General features: G+C 40.9%; 1 protein-coding gene across 1 annotated transcript in view; it reads right to left on the bottom strand.

Moving 5' to 3' along the window:
* Positions 1–969: 969 nt before the first annotated feature.
* Positions 970–22,772, bottom strand: part of LOC134612760 (annexin A1-like) — a 62,892-nt gene continuing 41,089 nt past the window's right edge. The window contains exons 9-13 of the mRNA XM_063457197.1: positions 8,726–8,819; positions 7,812–7,907; positions 6,646–6,704; positions 4,887–5,009; positions 970–1,098 (exon numbers count right to left, since the gene is read on the bottom strand). Coding sequence (XP_063313267.1) covers positions 1,033–1,098; positions 4,887–5,009; positions 6,646–6,704; positions 7,812–7,907; positions 8,726–8,819 — 438 coding nt within the window. The 3' untranslated portion in view covers positions 970–1,032. The remainder of the gene's footprint in view (positions 1,099–4,886; positions 5,010–6,645; positions 6,705–7,811; positions 7,908–8,725; positions 8,820–22,772) is intronic.

The raw sequence follows: 22,772 nt of genomic DNA on the forward strand, positions 1-22,772 counted from the left end.
GAAAAAAAGTTTTGGGTTTTTTAAATGCACACTATTGTGCCACCAGATATGAGTGGCACTATGCACTGGCAGAGTACACGCTTCTGGCCTGACACACAGACGTTTGCAGACAACTAACTGCTAATTAATCTATTACAGTGAAAAAAAAAATTGTTTTTAAATGCAAGCTATTGTGACACCAGATATGAGTGGTGGCACTGGGCAAGTGGGCACACTATCCACTGTGAGCCTGACACAGAAGCTGGCAGGCAGGCAGGCAGGCAACTGCAATTAGATTACACAAAAAAAAAGCAGACTGATGTTCTAGCCCTAAAAAGGGCTTTTTGGGGTGCTGTCCTTACAACAGAGATCAGATGAGTCATTCAGGACTGTAGTGGACACTGAATACACTATCCTAGTTATACATTTCCCTATCAAATGAGCAGCAGCTACACTTTCCCTCCTCTATCTAAGAATGCAGCTTCAGAATCAATCTAAAATGGATGCTGTACAGGAGGTGGGAGGGTCTGGAAGGGAGGGTCTGCTGCTGATTGGCTGGAATGTGTCTGCTGACTGTGAGGCACAGGGTCATAGTTTAGTCAATGATGACAAATAGGGGGCAGATCGAACCGCGCATGTGTTCGCCCGCCGTGTCGAACGCGAACGCACTATGTTCGCCAGGAACTATTCGCCAGCATACAGTTCGGTACATCACTACATAACACTGGTCCTGTAGGAATTGTGAGGCGATAATAAAGAAAAGGGTCAGGAAGTATTAATACAATAACGGGGAATGGATATGCCATTGACCACACCTCCAATTCCCCACCCATGGACATCAGGTGGGGGTGTATTTATACAGTAAGGAGAGCAAAAACTGCTCAGTCACTATTTTTTTTTTTATCTCTCCACTGCTTGGCAGGAGACGATGTATAATTGTAGTCATGATGTTATTTTCACATGCCCTAAAAAGATCAAAAACTCCAGAACTTTGTGTACTATATTTTTATTTGCAATAGTATGATAACATTTAGTATTTTCATTCCTTTGTTTTTACTTCTGATCATCATATCCACACAGTGCAATTAGAACAGTTTGGTAATCTCCTTTGGTTTCCTCCTGAAAATAAGAAACAGTTTGGTTAGTAAAATAGAATGTATTACTTTATAGTATACAAAAACTGATGAACAAATGTTTTCTTCTTTGTTAAAGTGATGGTGATCTTTTATAAGTAACTAAAAGCAATGGCTGCCCACTAATATAATTTTTTTAATATATTTAATACATCTAAAAGTGGCTGGTTTAATGAATGACAGAAGTAGAATATATATATATATATATATATATATATATATATATATATATATATATATATATATATATATATTTAATAGTGTCTATAGTGAGCTTAAAGCCATTTAGCTTTCATACGAAAGGACAAAGGGGTGCTTAGTCTCCAGATTAGATACACTGTAGAGCCAGGGACTCCCATTGACTTTGTACTATGACCTAATGACTCCTCCTACTTTAAAACAGGGCCAGGTGACCAATACTCTAAATCTAACTAAGCAGACTCTCCCAGATGCTCTTTAGGCGTTTTCACTTTAGACTTGGTCCGAGATGCATTGTGTTTTACTGAGTTCAAACTCGGCTAAGCCAACAGCAGAGTCTATAAATGCTTCTGTCTCTGAATAAGTTCCTTAATTTTTTTATAAGGTAGAATATGAATATTTTTATTTTTGTGGTTTTGATGGAACCTATAGCTTTGTTTTGCTGTTTTTTTCATTTTTTAATTTTATTTATTTGACCTAGTTTCAAGAGTAGACATTATCAATATCAAGGGCTTTAACCCCTTAAGGACCAAACTTCTGGAATAAAAGGGAATCATGACATGTCACACATTGACATGACATGACATGTCAATCATGACAATGAGGCAGATTATAAAAGCCTTTTAGGGGTCCCAGGAAAGCCCCTTGCTAATATTCATTATTAGAGACAAAAAGGCAGATAGATATGATTATGTATTCATTAGAATTAGCTTGGACAGTATGATCTGACAGTATGGTCTTATTCATATTTGGAATATGTTTCAGATGACCAAAAGGTTGCAGAAATGGGACAATCGGTGTAACTGCTAAATATATACATAATGAAAATATAATGTATATATTTTGCAAAACATTAATAGGTCAATTTTCCTGCCATTTGGTTCACATATATTAGAATACAAGAGGATCCTCATGAAGATATAAATTGGCAAACCTTCCAAAGGTTACTAAACAGGAGGTGGCTGAGCTTCTCCTTTGCTCACGCTCCACCATTTGTTCGTGTAATCCCATCCCATCTCACCTTACCAGATCTCTCTTCCCTTGTCTTGTGCCATCCTTAACACATATCTTCAACTGCTCTCTTTTTTCTGGCATTGTCCCATGTCCTGACCCATCTCCCCCTTCTGACTATAGTCTTATATCCCTGCTCCCTTTCTGCTCAAAGGTTCTTGAACAACTTGTCTTTACTTATTTCATGCTTTTGCAGTTCCAACTCTCTTCTTGATCCTCCTCAATCTGGCATCCGTCTGCTCCATTCTACTGAAACCTCTCTGATTAAAGTAACTAACAACCCAATCACAGCTAAAGCCAAAGGCCAGTACTCTATGCCAATTCTTCTAGACCTCTCTGCTGCCGTTGTCAATGTTGATCATGACTTCTTTCTTCAAAATTTTCAATCCCATTACCTCTGTGAAACTGTCCTTTCTCTTCCTATCGCTGTCAATGTTTATTCGTATCTACTTTTCTTAACACCTCCTCCCCTCATCCTGGCTCGGTTGGAGTCCCCCAATGTTCAGTTGAAGTCCCCATTTGTTCTGTCTTTATAGTTGGCAAACGTATTAATTCATTTACCTATAGCACCGAGATATATCTTTCCTCCACTGTTTTTTTCCATGCTATCCTAGAACACATTACCAGGTTGCCTTTTTTTCCACTTCAAATTGGATATCCGCCTGCTTTTTGAAACTCAATCTCTCAAAAACTAAGATTCTTTATACTAATCATCCTCTTTCACTCTCCCTGCAAGTTGATGGTACCCACTTCAGCCTGTCCTTGTAAGCTTGGTGACTTGGTGTCATGTCTAGTCTGTTGCCAAATCCTGCCGATTCTACCTTAAAAACATTGTTGGCGTCCATCCCTTTCTTGGCAAGATATTGCTAAGGAGCTTGTGCGTGCTCCAGTAATTTGATGTATTGATTACTGTAATTCTCTCCTAATTGGTCTCACCAGAAACCATACTGCCTCACTACAATCTGTAATGCTGCTGCCAGGTGGATTTTTCTCTCCTGCTGCTCCTCTCACACCTTGCCCTCCCCTTTGTCAGTGCCCTTGTCAGTGCTTACATTGGCATTCTGTATCCCATAGGAGTCAAATTAAAATACTAACCCTTATGTACCTTTATGTAACCCTTTAGACAGCTCTAGCCCCTGTTACATTTCTTCACTAATCCGTGGCTGTACACCTTCTCCGTCTCTCCACTCTACTGCAAACTCACACTTGCAGGTCTTCTAACGGGCAGCTTCTTTCCTTTGGAACAGCCTGCCTACTCCATCAGACTCTCCCCTAGTCTTCAATCATTTTCGAAGTTCCTCAAAAACAACTTTTGAAAAGCTTGTGGCTTACCAGAGTAACTTCTATTTCATAAACTCCTCTCTTGCTCTCCCTTAACGGGCATTACTCCACTCTCACCCCCAGTTCTGCTACTTTCCCACCCTGTCACTTTGTTGGTTATCCCCCAATCTGCCCTTCCTTTTGTGCTATTATAACGCACCTCCTCTAGATTTATAGCTTGTTTGAGCAGGGTCCTCATCAACCTATTGTTCCAGTAACATTTTGTAATTGTTTCATTTATAAAATATTCCCCTTTGTAATAATGTAAAGTGCTACAGAATAAGTTGGCATTATATAACAATAAAGAGCACATTACATACTAGATGGATAACCCAACTGATAAGGACAGTAACCAGTGCCAGCACCACAGGTGCAAACAGCTACTCATGGATGGAGCATTCCTAAACATAAAGCACTTGTGATGACTACTCTACAAACATTGCAGCACACAACTACTGGACCTTAGACACCTTGAGGGAATGTTGCCATCTTAAACATATGCAAGTGGTTTATCATTTTCCCTACTTATATTTTACTTTATTCTATATTAGTTTACATGGTTTGCTTAACTTAATTTCAGTTAAGTACTATAGATGGGTCCCTAAATTTTATTGATTTTTTTTGTTATTGGAAATATATCCTGAAGTCCAAATAGCTAGGTTAGGTAGTGATTCTCAAAACCTTTCTTCTGCGCTGCACAAGTTTACCTTAATGGAACACTATAGAGTCAGGAATTCAAACGTGTATTCCTGACCCTTTAGTGTTAAAAGTCCCCCCCCCCTTGCCCTCCTTAAAAAACTGTAAAACCTACCTTTATTCCAGTTATTTGAGATTGACAATCTCAGGCACTCCAATGCTTTCCTATGGGAAAGGCTTAGATAGCTTAGATAGTGAATTCTGATGATCACAGCAAAGAAGGCACCTTTAGTGTCCGTCTGAGTTACTGCCACTGTAGGTGTTCCTAGGCAGTCATGTAAATGCTGCCTTTTCTCTGAGAAGGCTGTATTTACATTAAGAAGTCTACAGGGACATACTATACACACCAGAATAACTACATTAAGCTGTATTGTCCATTTAAAGACCTTATTATTATAAAAATTGCAGTTTTGAAAGGCATTTGATATTGTCAATGTATGGAGTTTGCTTCAAGTTGAACAATAAAAATCTGATTGAGAAAAGTGGCCTAATATTTAAAGAATACTTTGCTAAACTGTACCAATGTGACAGGTAAAGCTAAAGACTAACCTGAAGGGCTTCACGGAGAGATTTTTTATACAGCGTCTCATACTCGGCTTTTATGTTTTTCATGTCAATTTCTGAACGTGACACCATGACTCTGGTGAGTGTCTGATCACGAGTCCCAATGCCCTGCAAAGGAAATTGAACTTTTAACGTTGACAAGTAATGACATTGTTATCAAAATTGAAGTGATAAAGAAAATTGACATAGAGAAAGGGTACACACTTGAAATGGTTCATATTACCCTGAAATCTTTATCTTCCACAGCTTTAAAAGAGAGCAAGCTTTTCTAGTCAAAATACTGCTGTATTTCTATTGTTTCCTTACTAACTATTGCCTCGATTTATTATTTCTAAATAAGCTTTTCAAATGATTTCATATATTTGTATAAACGTTTAAAATTACTAAATATTTTGAAAAATATTTTAATATTTTGATATTTGTAATATATATATATATATATATACACACACACACACAATATGTTTTTTGATATCTCTATATATTGAAAACATCATTTTACATGTTTATTCAAAAATATGAACTTATTCATAAAGCTCATACAAAAATATTAAATTGAGGCCTATAAAAGAGAGAAAGCCCTACAAATGTGTTCTCATATAATGCATGTCAAAACGTGCAGGGACAAATCTAATAGGTGTCAAAACAGGCAGTTGCCTTGGACCTAAACATCGTAAAAGGGCCCACAATACCCAAATTGCCACTCTAGCTGTTTTTCTTTGCTTACCACCTAGAAATATAGAAATTTAGCCATGTTCAAGAGAAGGTGAGAGGCATAGATGAACATTGAGAATGAAAGCATATGAGATTTCAGTAAGAACATGCTGACACCATGCAGACATAACAGCTTGCAGTCAATATGCAGAACCACATGTTCAACTGCCTGAAATCTCAGGTGAGGGAGTGTGGTAATTAATCTATCAGTTTCAGATGAGTAAAAAAGTTCCTACCTATTAGCAGAGTGTGGGAAAGATGCACAGTTACAAGTATAGACAAGCAATATGTTGTAAGGAGGAATATGGGTGTTCTTCTGTCATTATGGTTAGGATTACTATGTTAGCAGATTGTGGAAGGGAGGTGAGAAGGTACAGCACTGTATGGAGAGATGATGTTTCTGTTATAACAAGTTTGCTGTCAGGAAAAGGTTACTCTGTTGTAGGTGCAGAGTGGAGAGTACTCTGGGAGGGGTGGCCGTTATGATAAGAGGTGGCATTGACTAGTGACTCTTTGTTGAGTGTGGATATGATAATGTGGATTAAGAAAATACTAAGCTTAGAGAAAACAGATGATGCCATGCCTGTAAAGGAAAAGGATACAGTAATGAATTTAGACATGGGAGACTATGCAGCAGATATGGATAAATGACTGAGATAGAGTTCGGAGATTTAAGATACTGGTAAAATATTGGGAGTGGGTGGTGAGTACAGAATGTTAACAGAAGTGACAAAAATGGATAAAGTGAAAAAAAATGGTTAGCTAATAGTGGGAAAAGATTTGCCAAGACCAGTAGCTTACCCAATCAATCAAATACTATCATTGATCCGGATGGTGCTACACAATTACTGTTCTACTGCCCAGTTGCTAATTTTTCTGTTTATTATAAATCATTTTTAAACAAAATATAAAAAAAAAATAACAACCATGGGTCTTTATTACTTATTCACACCATAGATGCGATTAATCATGTAACATCTGTTCACAATGTTTGTTCAGTATAGATCTAGTTACATTTTTAAAACGTTACCTTCATTGCCAAATGCAGCTTTTCAGCAAAGAATGCTGGCATGTTTGTTGCACATTTCACTACAATTTAAGGAAATACATGTTTAGGGTAATTTGCTACAGTTAACAAGTTAGATACAATTGTGTTGTTTTCCAGTTTCCTACATTATATGAATTATAATAAAATTACTTATTCTGACAGCTAATATTCTACATGACATGCTAACTGTTACATTGCCATACAAATAAAGGATTATAGGAACACTCCAAGGTAGATTAAAATAAGCCATAAAAAGGTGCTAACTAAAAGACCAATATAGTGTAAGGAATACAAAACTGTATTTTCTTGCTTCTCTCACGGCCCCCAACCCCCCGCACCACGGAAAGTTAAATAACCATTTCTTTCACTCACCTTATTGAAGTGCAAATGTCCCTAGGTACTGGCTCTACGTCAGCACACATAAGGCCTTTCCCATAGTAAAAAATAATCAGTGCTTTCCTATGGGGATTTTGAGGATGCTGGACATTTTCATGCAAAGCGTGAGGACATCCAGCATCATTTCACTCAGTCAAACACTGTAAAACTGCAGGAAGCTTCTCTAGTGGCTGTCTGGTAGACAGCCACTAGAGGTGCTTCCTGCAGTTTTACAGAGTTAACACTGGAATATAATCATTGTAGTCTTAATCCTGCAAAATAAGCATTGTGGTTTACATTGCAGAGCTAAAGGAACAGGGACACTGCACCCTGACTCCTTCAATGAAATGAAGTGGTCTGGGACCTATAGTATCCCTTTTAAATCTGTCAGCTAATCCCTGGTTTCCATATGGTAACCACTATAGAAACACTGATGATGGTAACATGATCACTAATTTCTCAAAGTAATGAATAAAATATAACAGGTGTAAAACAGAGCTTCAAATTGTACCGTAACCCCTTTAGGACCAAAGTTCTGAAATAAAAGGGAATCATGACATGTCACATATGTCATGTGTCCTTAAGGGGTTAATCACTTATAGAAGCAATTCTTATGTTCACTACACGAAAATGTAGATTGGTTATCTAGTAGGAATGCTGTCTGTGTTTGTATGTCTGTTTGTTTGTGGTTATTTATATATTTATTGCATTTATTTTACTAAATACATTTAAGTTTACTAAATACATTAGAGAAAATGTCAACTGATACATACCCATAGCCACCAAGCATCTTTCAAAATCCCCTTTCATTTTCAGATCCAGGACTTTGGTTACATCGTGCTTGCTATATTGTGCATACTTTTTAAACACTAGAAAAGAAACCAGAAGGGAGCCTTGTATTATTATTAGTTTTATTATTATTATTTGTTATTGATATAGCAACAAGATATTCCTGCAGCACTTTATAATAAGGGGAATACAGACAAATAATGAACACACACTGTTACAAAAGGAATAATAAGATATAACCTTTATGTGTGTAAAAAATCCATCATAAAATAAATATTTTATTGTACTGACATAAACAAATATTGAAACATATATTTATTGCATAATTTGTAAAAATTTACTAAAGTGGACCTTAGTAACAGTGTTCTGTTGAGTAGCCCAGTATTACACTACCAGAGAAATTAGAAGGTACTGTGATGTGTGCTTATGAACATACAGTGATGTCTGTTTTTTTCTACATCTTGTTCAAATATAGGTACTTATAAAATAAGTGGTTTATTCACTAAACAGCACATTGCGGTTCTTTTCAAATTGACTCCTAAAATCTCTAGTAAAGAGATTACCTAAATGAGTATAAAAATGTGCTATTTTAGACTTTCCTACAGTTTGATTTTGTAAAATTGCCATAATCTATATGCTATCATTATACTATATAATAATGCATACTATATTTTTTCATAGAATATATAAATAAATGCAATAAACCACAGCTACAGTCAAAAATCTAGAAAAGAGTTGAGAAGAGAATAATTTTGCCATCAAATGTGCACAGAAGCAAAATATATAAATGCATAAAATCCTTCTTAAATAAACTTTAAGTCCCAACAATGACAGTAATGTTAAAATTCAGAATATTTATTTTTAGATATCTTAATTTTTCTTAGCATTTTTTGATTACCTGCCCTTAGTTGTGCAAAACTGCGATTAGAAAGAACACTTATGAACACGGCGCTATTAGCTTTTTTGCTCTTTTCTCCAGCTTCAAATAAGGCCTATGGAGGGAAAAAATTTATTTCGGAATGTTTAAAGCTAATATGTAAGTTCACTTTAGCTGATAATCAATGTGCTATAATGATCACATACAAAAATTCCACACATTCATTTATATGATTTTCTTTCCTGTAGTATGAATACATTTATTAGGCCTATTGTTCCTATTATTTACAGCATTTAATAAATAGCATGTTTGCATGTATCATAACAACAGCCAGCTTTGGAACTGCAGGTGATTGCAATATGCATATCCTATGATAGTTTAGCTATCTGTTAGCCTTGGTGGTCCAGATGTAGTACATCACAAATTTTAGCAGAAGAATCACAAAATAGCGCAAGACAAAAAGTTGACTGGCTTCAGGAGTAAAATTGCAATATCTCAAAACATTGTGTCATTTTTTCTTTTATACATAATGTGGTAGATTTATCAAGGCAAAACAAGTACCATTCTAGAATGTCTCTCATCATTTAGCACTTTTCATCAAAGTTTTTCCTTGAGAAACTTGCCTCTAAATATGCATTTACGTAGAATCACCTCAGGAACACTAGAGTCACAAAAACAACTTTAGCTTAATGAAGCAGTTTTGGTGTATAGAACATGCCCCTGCAGTCTCACTGCTCAATTCTCTGCCATTTAGGAGTAAAATCGCTTGGTTTATGAACCCTAGTCACACCTCCCTGCATGTGACTTGCACAGCCTCCCTAAACACTTCCAGTACCGAGTCATCTACAGTTTATCCTTCCTTTATTGCATGTTCTGTTTAATTTAGATTTGCTTATCCCCTGCTATGTTACATAGTTAGATAGATAGATAGCTGAAAAGAGACTTGCGTCCATCAAGTTCAGCCTTCCTCACACCTGTTTTTTGCTGTTGATCCAAAAGAGAAAAAAAAAAAACCCCAGTTTGAAGCACAATTTTGCAACAAGCTAGGACAAAAAATTCCTTATTGACCCCAGAATGGCAGAATGTTAATAGCTTTCTAGACCCTGCAAGAGCCCCCTGTATATAATTAAAGTTCAATTTACAGAGAAAGATATACAATTTTATAACATGACAGGAGGCTTCGTAGTTTGCTTAAGTCTTTCTTTACTGAAGCTCCACATCAGCACTTTTTAACATAGTAATAGGATGACCAATCAGAAAAAAGTAACAGGATATAAAACTCCCTCCCACTGATGTCACTTTCTCTTTCTTTGCTGCTCCACATCAGTACAGGTCAGAGTGCCACTGTCTCCTACTGTCACGGTAGTTTACCCCAACTCGCAAGATTTAGTCTAACAAATTACAATATAGAGCAGAGATACGTCTTACCGAAACTTAGAATGGCCGGACTCGACGTAGAGGAATGAAATACAGAGTCAGGAACGATCCGAGGTCAAGGGTAAAAAGAGACAGTGAAAACAAGAACTAGCCAAGGTCTGGTACACAGTAATCAGTAAGCCGGCAAACAGGACAAAACAGGGATAAAGCGATAAACGGAGTGAAATACAAAGCCAAGGTCAAGTACGAGAAATCACAACTGAACACAACAAGCGCTAAAGGGAACTGAAACAGAAACCACGATAGGGCAGTGAAAACCCCTTCAGTCACTTACCTGGGACAGCGGCGATGTCCCTCGCCGCTGTCTCCGCCTCCGCGACGCTCCTCCCAGTGATTGCGTCGCCCGGTGGGCGAGACTGATCTCGCCCACCAGCCGAGGAGACGTAATGCGCATGCGCGGAAATGCCGCGCATGCGCATTACGTCTCCCCATAGGAAAGCATTGAAAAATAATTTCAATGCTTTCCTATGGGGTTTTGAGCGACGCTGGAGGTCCTCACACAGCGTGAGGACGTCCAGCGACGCTCTAGCATAGGTTTCCTGTGCTAGAACCCAGGAAGTTCCCTCTAGTGGCTGTCTAGTAGACAGCCACTAGAGGTGGAGTTAACCCTGCAATGTAATTATTGCAGTTTATGAAAAACTGCAATAATTACACTTGCAGGGTTAAGGGTAGTGGGAGTTGGCACCCAGACCACTCCAATGAGCAGAAGTGGTCTGGGTGCCTGGAGTGTCCCTTTAACCCCTTAAGGACCAAACTTCTGGAATAAAAGGGAATCATGACATGCCACACATGTCATGTGTCCTTAAGGGGTTAAGGGAGAGGTAAGTATAAATACCCTAACATTTAATTTGATTGGGCCCTGTCATATCCACGCCCCCAAAATGTGAGTGTATGGGGAATGTGGGATGACAGGGGCCAATGGGAGACCGTTTTAGTTTTCGGCTCCCACTTCCCCTTTAAGAGTGTGCCCGAGACACGCGGTGCGCTCTTGGAGCTAGGCGGGACACGTGAGCGCATCCCGCGGTCAGTGCCCGCCCTCATCCGAGCCCCGAGCGGCAGGAACTGAGGACCTCGGCCGGCCCCCGGATAAGGTATGTACCGCTACACCTACTCTCTGTGGGTTACTGTGGTTTAAATATGTATTTCTTTAATCTTTTACCTGCTTCTTATTGATATTATCATTGTGCTATCTTTATGTTGGGGTTTACCTATTTATATGTAATTTTACTTATTTTTCTCTTCTGCTTCCATTTCTTTCTTATTTTCTACTATCTTAGATATCTTATTTACCCCTTTTTTCCTACTTATATATATTTTCTACACATTTTCTGTGGTTTATTTGCTTTCCTTGCCTCATTTAACCCGGGTTGCGGCTGGCAATCTCTGCCCCGCTTTCCCGGGCTTTCTGGACCCTGGAGAACGCCTCCAACGGCCCTTACTGAACACAGCGGCCATCTTGGATCTTGCGTGCTACCGCAAGATCAAGGCGTCCATTTTCCCCTCTCGTGTGCATGCGCAAGATTACAGTGGCCTGCGCACATACTGGCCGTGTGGCGGCCATCTTGATGTGCCACGCAACATCGCAGCACCAAATGAAAGTGTACTTAATTGTAATTTCCCCCGTTTGCCTACGGGCACTATTTACATCAACCAGTGGACCCCACACTTCCTGTGGGTTCCACTCTTTGCTCATTTGAAGGAGATGTGTCATAACAGTTGCTAATACTATCGTGGATGCTCTAGACTCCTCCTTGTGGTGATCACAGGGTAGTGTTCATTATACTATTATAATTTCATAAATGATTAATAACAGGCTGTTCATATTGGGAAGTGCCCCCAATTTCTATTTATACCTGCATTGGGGTGTGTGTGTCCCCTTATTATATACTGTGTTAATCAGCCTAATTATACTAATCACATTCAACTGTGAATTTATAAGGGGTAAACCCCTAAATATTATTTGGGATTGCTGTTATTTAATACAGCCCATGATTGGCCTGCTTTGTCTGTGCCACCATACCTCTCCACGGGTATAAATAAATATATAAGCCAGCCACTCGTCGACTGGCCTGAGGCATCCTTCGGAGGAGTACCTTTTCCTCAAGACACTACTACTGACCCCACACTAGAAGATACGGTCCCTGGATCAACACCATCAGGGGTGGCAGAAACCTTCCTGGACACACTAGGTCAACCACTATTTGACCCACGTCATATCAGATACCCCCGATCATCAGAGTGGTCTCTTCCAGACCATCTCACCCAGTACATCCACTTCTGGATTAGAAGGCCCCTGGATCGAGAGGTCCACAAACGTTTAAAAGCAGAATGTCCCAGGCCTACCCTACAGGACAAGGTCGCTATGAACCCAGAATTTGATATGCTGTTTTACACGTACTTGGCCAGGACTGCCCATGACCCTAGAAAGGGTTTTGAGCGCAGCTTTCGTCTCACCCAAGACAAGCTGCTGAATGTCCTTGGACCCCTTGCAAAAATCATATTATTGGCTGATGACGCTCTTTCTCAAGAGGGACCATTGGACCCATCCGTAATCAGAGAATGGACGCTACACTCCATATGCCTGCTGGGCAATGCAAACACATCCCTCTGTACTGTCACGATTCGGGAACCAAACACGCTAACACACACACAGAAAAGGTGCTGTACAGGACCTTAGAGTGGCCGGGCTAAGCACACAAAGAATAGTCAGGAGACAAGCCGACTAAGGGGAACCAGAAGACAGAATAACGAGAAACAAGCCGAGGTCAAAGGGTAAGAGAAAGTCATAAAGTCAGATAAACAAGCCAGAGAGTACGTAACCAGAAACACAAGTACAGTAGCAATGCTAGCAAGCAAAGACCACAACAGGGCAGGGAGGAACAGGAAAGGTAAGTATTTAAACTATAAGGTTAATTCTGATTGGATAATTTCCAATCAGAATTAACAATCACACGTGGGAGATATCTAGACCTCCCACTGTGATTGAGGCACTGTGCCTTTAACGCCGGGTCAGGTGGCTGACCCCGGCGTGTAATAAATTGGGCGGTCTCCCAGCATGCAGCGTCAAGCATGCTGCCGCTGGGGGACGTGGAGGAAGATGCGGGTGGCATCCGTTGCTGGGAGGATGCCGCCCGCCAAACGCATGGCCGGAAGGGGACCGTGGACGGCTGGAGGGTGAGTGCCGCGAGCGGACTGCAGCCTCCCCTCACAGCCGCCCGCGGGATCCTGACGTGTACAGAGCGTAGGAAAGCAGTGCTGCTGCGCGTGGATGTAAAACTCTCCGATTTGGGTTCCAAAGAATTAGGCCCCAAGGCCAAGGGTCTTCTGTTTGGAGAACCCTATATTAAACAATTACACAAAGATGTAAATCTGTACGCCACACTGAACAAGGCGCAGACATCCATGAGAAGAGTGTTCCATCAACAACCCTCAAGGGTTTTTGGCAGGGCTGGCCGTACAATGAGTCGTACAGCCAGCCGGTTCTGGTCAGCAGGCCAACGCCAATGATCCCACACATCATCATTCTTCCCGAATTATAAAACAAGGGGCTTCTACACCCAAAGGTCGGATAGAGGAAGAGGAAGCCGAGTCCAAGGACGCCACAGATATCCGACAGGTGAGATTTCCCACCTTTTACTTTTCTACTTTATGTCATGCGGGCAGGTTGTTACATTGTTTAGACATGTGGAAGACTCTGTCTTCAGATACCTGGATTCTAGACATGGTTCAGGGTTACTCCATAGAGTTCTATTTCCCCCCCCCCCCATTCAGACAGGTTGCCCCCATTGCTCGGTAATGTCAAAATCACAATGGACTCTGCTCGATACGGAACTGCAATCCCTACTCACAAAAGGAGCACTCCAACTCGCCCAAAACAACAAGGGCTTTCTCAGTTCTATCTTCCTGGTCTGGAAGAAGTCAGGGGAACTCTGCCCGGTCATCAATCTCCATCAACTGAATGCCTTTGGGGTGAACAGACATTTCAAAATGGAGGGCATACATCTCCATCCGAGACATACTTCGTCCAGGCGATTGGTTCACCCAACCTGGTGTTAATCAGCCTAATTATACATATTTTGCAAAGATGCCTCCAGACTGCGATTTCAGATGAGCTACACATCCTCATTGCTCAAATCATTAGGGTTTGTTATCAACCAGGAGAAGTCAGCACTTTCACCATCCCAGGTGATAAAGTTCCTCGGCTTCGAAATCGATTCGTCAACCTGAGTTCTCCGCTTGCCTCAATCCAAACTATCAGCAATACGGAAGGAGCTGCGCAAGACTCTTCGATGGGAGGACATACCTCTCAGAGGTTTAGCTCGGATTGTGGGCCTCCTCTCCGCTTCCATCCAGGCAATCTATCCGGGACCTCTATCGGGCTATGCAACACCTGAAGGCTCACTTCCTCCGAGCCCATCCGTCTTACGACCAGAGGGTCCCAATTACCATGGAAGTGAGGGAGGAATTACGTTGGTGGCTCCTCCACATGTCGTCTTGGAATGATTAGGCAATTTTCGGTCCCATGACAGACTTCATTGTAGAATCGGATGCGAGCCTTCAGGGTTGGGGCACGACTTGTCATACGACTTCAACAGGGAGACCCTGGACAGCCGCAGAGCATTCATTCCACATCAATTGTCTGGAATTGATCGCAGGCTCTTTTGCAATCCGCAGTCTGGCCAATCACCTCTCGGACTGTTGCATTCTCTTACGGATGGACAATATATCAGCCGTCCAATACATCAACAGATTGGGTGGGGCCAGGTCTCGCACCCTTTCCGAGGTGACAAAGGACATCTACAACTTCTGCTTCCAACATCAACATCACGCTTCGGGAGTGATGAACATCACAGCGGACTGGTTCTCCCAACATTCGAGAGACATCAGCGACTGGTGCCTGCACAGATCTATTTTCCTTCACATCTCAAGACGCAGGGGCCCGTTTGTGCTGGACCTGTTCGCCTCACGGATGCACTTTCAAGTTCCGCAGTTCTTTAGCTGGCTCCCAGACCCAGAGTGCTCGGCAGTGGATGCCTTTCAACAGAGATGGCCAAAGATGGGGGGCCTACGCTTTTCCTCCATTTGCGATGATTCCGAGAGTCCTTCTGCAAATTTGCAGGCAACTAGTCATGCTAGTGCTTCTTAAGCATGGTTTCCAGAACTTCTGGACCTCTCTTGCTGACATCATCTCCTTCTGCTGTCCTTACCCTTTCTCCCGGAGGACCCTCAGGGGCTCCCTCATGCGATGATAGAACAAGGCCACCTCCACTTAGTGGCTTGGACTCTTTGCAGTGATCCTGGAACTTTGGAGACTTATCGCAGAGATCTAAGGAACTCCTATGGGATTCTTGGGCCCCTGGAACCAGCAGATGTTACCTATCCTCCTGGAACTCTTGGTGCAATTGGTTCCTGGGACGGGATACCGATCCCCTTACAGAACCTAGACAATTCATCTTGAACTTCCTTTCATACCTCTTTGATCTCGGCCGGTCCTACCGATCCATTAATGTTGCCCGATCGGCCATCTCGGCAGCCCATGTTCCGCTACATGGAGCTCCGGTAGGCCAGGATCCGCTGGTCTGCAGACTCTTACTGGGCATTAAACTGGCTCGCTGTCACGTCTAAACATTTGTTATGAAGGAACACAACTGCAGATTTCTTATAGTTTGAATATTTATTATAAAAAGTAAAAGGTATTGACTTTAAGTCCAATTACAGGTACTGTAGCTTTAATTTGTAAACGATAACTGAAGTCCACAATTACAGGCACTGTAGCTTTAAGTAGTAAACGATAACTAAAGTCCACAATTATAGGCACTGTAGCTTTAAGTAGTAAACGATAACTGAAGTCCACAATTACAGGCACTGTAGTTTTAAGTAGTAAACGATAACTGAAGTCCACAATTACAGGCACTGTAGCTTTAAGTAGTAAACGGTAGTAATTAGCAGACACTGAATCAGAAAGAGTCTCTTAGTAGTATTAATGAATTAGGTGATAAGAAGTTACAATAGCTGTTCCATAGACTTTAACTGAAGCAAGACAGATGCAGCTAACTGAGATAAAGTATGAGTTGAAGTTAGCTGTAACGGGTTTGTTTTATCGAAGGACTTTGGAGACAGGAAATAACAGCTTTGAGATGCAACGCTTATCACAGAGGTTTTACTTAGCTTCCGGCACATAGAACACTGGTTCCCGAGATCTCCTCAGAGGCGGTTATCCTGGAAGGAGAGAGTTCAGCTTTAGTCGTGGATGAGGAGAGGTGAAGGGAACTTGAAGTCTTCCAGTCCGGTCCGGTAACAGAGGGCTTTCACAACGATGTTGTAGCCGGTTCGTGAGTACGGAACGTAGTTCAATAATCCAGCGTCGATCAGCTGGTGCGGTCGGATTAAATAGGGAGACCGTGTCATAAAGGGGTGTGGCTAAGCTCCGTGGAACCAGGAAGTAAGAGGATACCATAGTTAAGGCATGACAGTACCCCCTCCTTAATGAGCAACCTCTGGGTGCTATTGACTTGGTTTAGAAGGGTAACGCTTGTGAAATTTGGAAATCAATTTGTCAGCATGAACGACAGAGGAGTTTTCCCAAGTATCTTCATCAATTCCATATCCTTTCCATCTGATGAGGTATTGTAAAGAGCCACGATGGATCCTTGAATCCAGTATACTTTGAATTTCGTATTCTTCTTCACCCTGGACCAATATGGGATCAGGAGAAGTAGTGACATTTCTTTGGAAAGGGTCAGGATGATGAGGCTTCAGCAAGGACACATGAAAAACAGGATGTAGCTTCAAAGTAGATGGAAGTTTCAATTTAACAACATTACGGTTGATAACCGATATTATTGGAAAAGGACCAAGAAAAAGGGAACTTAACTTCTTTGATGGACGGTTTGTAGAGATGTTCTTTGAGGAAAGCCAGACAAGATCACCGATTTTATAAGAGGGTGAAGGTTGTCTTTTTGTATCAAAAAACTTCTTTTGATTGGAGGAGGCCAATTCTAGATTTTCATGTAATTTCTTGAATAAAGAGGACATATGAGAGATTTGATTGGAATCGGAGAGATTAGAAGAAGAAACTGTCTGAGCAGGAAATGAGGAAGGATGAAATCCATAATTGGATAGAAATGGAGTCATTTTGCTGCTGGTATGAAAAGAGTTATTGTATGCGAATTCTGCCATGGGTAACCATGTTATCCAATCGTCTTGTAAGTGAGAGCAATAACAGCGTAGATATTGTTCTAAGCATTGGTTGACTCTTTCAGTTTGTCCATCTGTTTGAGGATGATATGCAGATGATAGTTTACGTTGGATATGAAGAGTAGCACATAATGCATTCCAGAATTTGGAGGTAAATTGAGTTCCTCGGTCTGAAATGATTTTGTCTGGCAGTCCATGAAGTTTAACTATGTTGTCAAGAAATATTTTCGAAAGTTCAGAGGATGAGGGTAACTTCTTTAAAGGAATAAAATGAGACATTTTCGTGAAGCGGTCTACTACCACTAAAATGGTGGTATGATGATGAGAAGGAGGTAATTCCACCATGAAGTCCATAGAAATGGATTGCCAAGGTCGTTCAGGAATCGGTAAATTCAATAATTGACCGAATGGTTGATGATGGACATGTTTGGATCCTTGGCATACAGAACATGATTTGACATAAGATTCAATAGTTTGGTCTTGACAAGGCCACCAATAGTATCTTTTAGACAATTCAAGGGTCTTTTTTATACCTGGATGACCTGCCAGAGGAGAATCATGGATAAATTCGAGTACTTTAATTCTGAAAGAGGGAGGTACGTAAATCCGGTCTTTAAAATAGTAGAGACCATTTTTCTTGGATAATTTAATTGATTTAGGAAGTTCAAGAGCATCTTCACTGAGATCTTTAATGTCGTCAATAAGAGAAGATAAGATTCCAATGACTGTATGCGAAGGAGGTTCAATTTTAGTGTCTTTATGGATCCTGGAGAGGGCATCAGCCTTTTTGTTTCTAGACCCAGGTCTAAAGACGATTTGGAAGTTGAACCGGGAAAAAAAGAGATTCCATCTTACTTGTCGAGCAGACAGTGTTTTATTGGAGTGAAGATATTCGAGATTTTTATGGTCAGTATATACGATTAAAGAGTTCTGAGCACCTTCAAGAAGGTGTCTCCAGGTTTCTAAAGCCACTTTGATACTTAATAATTCTTTTTCCCCTGTAGGATAATTCTTTTCGGCAGGAGATAATGATCGTGAGAAGAAGGCGACAGGATGAAGAGGTTCGTGAGGAGTTTTGTGTTGAGAAAGGACAGCTCCAATTGCAATTTCCGAAGCATCCGTTTCAAGGACATAAAGATATGAAGGATTTGGAAGTTGAAGAACAGGAGCTGTTGTAAACTTTCTCTTTAATTCATTGAAGGCAGTTTGAGCCTTCTCGTTCCAATTGCATGTTTTTTACTGTTAAGTTGATTGAGTGGGTGAGCTATCTCAGAGTAGTTTTTAATAAATTTTCTGTAGAAGTTGGCGAACCCTAGAAATCGCTGTAATTCTTTTACTGTAGAGGGAACAGGCCAGTTGATGATACAATCGACTTTTGAATTATCCATACCTATTGAATGAGGGGAAATAACATAACCTAAAAAGGTTATTTCTTTGACGTGAAAAATAAATTTTTCGGGTTTAGCGAATAGTTTGTGAGTTCTGAGTCTGGATAACACCCATCTGACATGTTTTTTGTGTTCGTCAGGAGTGTTGGAGTATATGAGAATATCATCTAAATAAATGATGACACAGACGTCCAATAGGTCTCTAAAGATATCATTTATGAAATGTTGAAAAGTTGCAGGGGCGTTGCAGAGGCCAAAAGGCATCACCAGATATTCAAAGAGGCCATATCTTGTTCGGAAAGCAGTTTTTCATTCTTAATTAGCCTTTATCCTGATGAGATTATATGCCCCGCGAAGGTCAAGCTTAGTGTAGATGGTAGCAGTTTTCAATCGTTCAACCAGTTCATTGATGAGGGGAAGAGGATAACGATTTTTAACTGTTATTTTGTTTAAGGCTCTGTAATCAATGATAGGACGTATAGTCTGGTCTTTGTTTCTCACAAAAAACATACTTGAGGCAGCAGGTGAACTAGAGGGTCTAATGAACCCTTTCCGTAGGTTTTCATCCAGATATTCTTTGAGAATTTGCAATTCAGCCTCAGAGAGAGGGTAGATGTGCCCAAAAGGTACTGGGGCACCAGGTATGAGGTCTATAGGACAATCGTAGGAACGATGAGGTGGGAGCGTTTCAGCTTCTTTTTTACTGCATACGTCTGAAAAGTCTGAATAACAAGAAGGTATAGTTGGTTCTTTTGAGATCTGAAGAATAGGAATTTGCTGTAAACATGTTTCTTTACAATAATGTGAGTTACAGGTGAGAGAGAAAGGAGACCAAGAAATTTGAGGGTTGTGGTTCCTTAACCAGTTGATCCCTATTATAACGGGATAGAGAGGTGATGGAATAACATCAAATACTAGAAATTCAGTATGAATATGATTGGTGGTTACCTTTAGAGGGATGGTTTCATGAAGAATCGGTCCCGAGGAGATAAGGGAGCCGTCAATCACTTTAATAGGAACAGAAATGGTTTTTCGAACACAAGGAATTTTATTCTTTGTTACAAAGGTTGAATCGATGAATACTCCATTTGCACCAGAATCGATGATAGCTTCAGTAACAATTCTCACCTTGTCCCACTGTAGTATAAGAGATATAGGAGTGAACTGAGTGGTTGGTGTAGAAGGGAGTGCACTGAAGATCGCAGAGGTATAGGCTTGCCTACCGGCCTTTGTCCGTTTTAATAAGGGACAATCAGAAACCAAATGATCTTGAGAGGCACAATACATGCATAGGTTTAATTGACGTCTTCGGTTCTTCTCTTCAGGAGTGAGAGGACTTCTTATTACCCCTATTTCCATAGGTTCACTTGGTAAGGAAGTCTTTTCTGGAGCTTTTGAGGGAGTGAAAGGTTTGCGGTCTTTAGAATGTAAAAGGGCTTTTTCGGCCTTTCTTTCTCTTAATCTTCTGTCAATGCTGATTGATAAGTGAATTAGAGCATTCAAAGTAGTAGGGAGTTCTGTTCTAGATAGTTCGTCTTTTACAGCTTCAGATAAACCAATTCGAAATTGGTTGCGCAATGTGATGTCATTCCATTGCGTTTCTACTGCCCATCTTTTAAATTCAGCAATGTAATCTTCAACGGGTCTATGTCTTTGCTGTAGTGTTCTGATTGTTAAATCAGCTGTTGCTTGTTTGTTAGGATCTTCATAGAGAAGAGACATGGCTTCAAAAAATTCATCCAGTGAGTCTAAGATGGGGTCATCGTTTTCCAGAAAGGAATGGGCCCATGACATAGGTTCACCTCTTAGAAAGGAAATAACCGAACAAACTTTAGTTCTTTCTGTAGGATAAGATCTAGGTTTCAAAGCAATTAATAGTTTGCAAGAGTTGAGGAACTCCCTGTATTTAGAACGATCTCCAGAGAACTTTTCAGGGTTACATACAGCAGGATCACTAGCCGAGTGCAGAATAGTATGAGGAGTATGAGTTTGTAGATCTCTGACATAAGTGAGAATTCTTTCGTTAGTAACTTGCAGGTCTTGCACACCTTGGGCTAGTGTGTCAACTCTTTGATTCAGCGTAGTTATCGTAGAATCGAAATCTGCTGGATCCATTACAATGGCTGGATTATTCTGTCACGTCTAAACATTTGTTATGAAGGAACACAACTGCAGATTTCTTATAGTTTGAATATTTATTATAAAAAGTAAAAGGTATTGACTTTAAGTCCAATTACAGGTACTGTAGCTTTAATTTGTAAACGATAACTGAAGTCCACAATTACAGGCACTGTAGCTTTAAGTAGTAAACGATAACTAAAGTCCACAATTATAGGCACTGTAGCTTTAAGTAGTAAACGATAACTGAAGTCCACAATTACAGGCACTGTAGTTTTAAGTAGTAAACGATAACTGAAGTCCACAATTACAGGCACTGTAGCTTTAAGTAGTAAACGGTAGTAATTAGCAGACACTGAATCAGAAAGAGTCTCTTAGTAGTATTAATGAATTAGGTGATAAGAAGTTACAATAGCTGTTCCATAGACTTTAACTGAAGCAAGACAGATGCAGCTAACTGAGATAAAGTATGAGTTGAAGTTAGCTGTAACGGGTTTGTTTTATCGAAGGACTTTGGAGACAGGAAATAACAGCTTTGAGATGCAACGCTTATCACAGAGGTTTTACTTAGCTTCCGGCACATAGAACACTGGTTCCCGAGATCTCCTCAGAGGCGGTTATCCTGGAAGGAGAGAATTCAGCTTTAGTCGTGGATGAGGAGAGGTGAAGGGAACTTGAAGTCTTCCAGTCTGGTCCGGTAACAGAGGGCTTTCACAACGATGTTGTAGCCGGTTCGTGAGTACGGAACGTAGTTCAATAATCCAGCGTCGATCAGCTGGTGCGGTCGGATTAAATAGGGAGACCGTGTCATAAAGGGGTGTGGCTAAGCTCCGTGGAACCAGGAAGTAAGAGGATACCATAGTTAAGGCATGACACTCGCCCTCCAGTACCGAAGTACTCACACCTCTGTCTGTGACGTTAATGTCATGATCCACTTCCTACAAGCTTGGCCAAATGACGAGGAGCTCTCTCTCCACCAACTCTGGGCGAAGTTCACCCTGCTGCTTTGCTTGGTGTCTTTCCACCAAGTGATGTTCGGGCATTTGACCATGACGCCATCACATTTTCTCCAGAGGGTGTTACTTTTTCCCTGTCCAGACGTACTAAATCGAACATCTCCTCTTTATTCTATACTTCTTTCCCTAACCATCCTAAACTGTGTGTGGTTTTGGTTCTCTCTCGTTATTTATTGCTCACCTCCACCCTCCGTTCATCTTCCTCCAGTCAGCTCTTGGTCTCATATGTTCACCCACGTAACCCAGTTTCAACCACCACTCTTGCCCGGTGGATTCGATGGTTACTTTCCCTGGCAGGGATAGAAGCCTCCTTCGGAGCCCTCTCTATAAGAGGAGCGGCGGCGGCAGGTGCGTTCAGTGCTGGAGCTTCTCTACGGGACATTCTTCGATTGGCGGATTGATCCCGGGAAGAGACGTTTCGCAATTTCTAATTTTGTCCGACTGTGCACACTTCCTTAGCCTTACTTGGGAGCGTTAAAACAGCAAAATACGAAGCCTCCTGTCATGTTATAAAATTGTAGATTATGCTAGCTTTAGTTTACCTATAATCTTAATTTTATTAATGACAGGAGGTGAGTATTTTACCACCCTTTATTCCCCCCCCCCCCCGTAGTTTGTCGCCTCCTTAGGGAAGTCTATTGGATAGAAGGGTAAGTACGTCTTGACTTACTTAAGTTTATTATAAGGGGATATGCTGTAATAGGGTGGGAGGGTAGAGATGATGTTCCATGCATACTTCAGTATATGGATTAAATACAGTTTGGTGGCATGCTTTTAGAAGTCCAATTCGTGGATAAATCCTCTGTTTCGAGTCTGCTTTCTCGTTTCAGTTTAAAGCTCCCTCAAGAGGTCAAGCCTAGTTCCTGTTTCTCTCAAGCATGAACTCTTCTCGTCTGGTATGCTGAGATCCTC

The sequence above is a fragment of the Pelobates fuscus genome, chromosome 5 (genome assembly GCF_036172605.1).
Source record: "Pelobates fuscus isolate aPelFus1 chromosome 5, aPelFus1.pri, whole genome shotgun sequence".
In the NCBI taxonomy this organism is placed as follows: domain Eukaryota; kingdom Metazoa; phylum Chordata; class Amphibia; order Anura; family Pelobatidae; genus Pelobates; species Pelobates fuscus.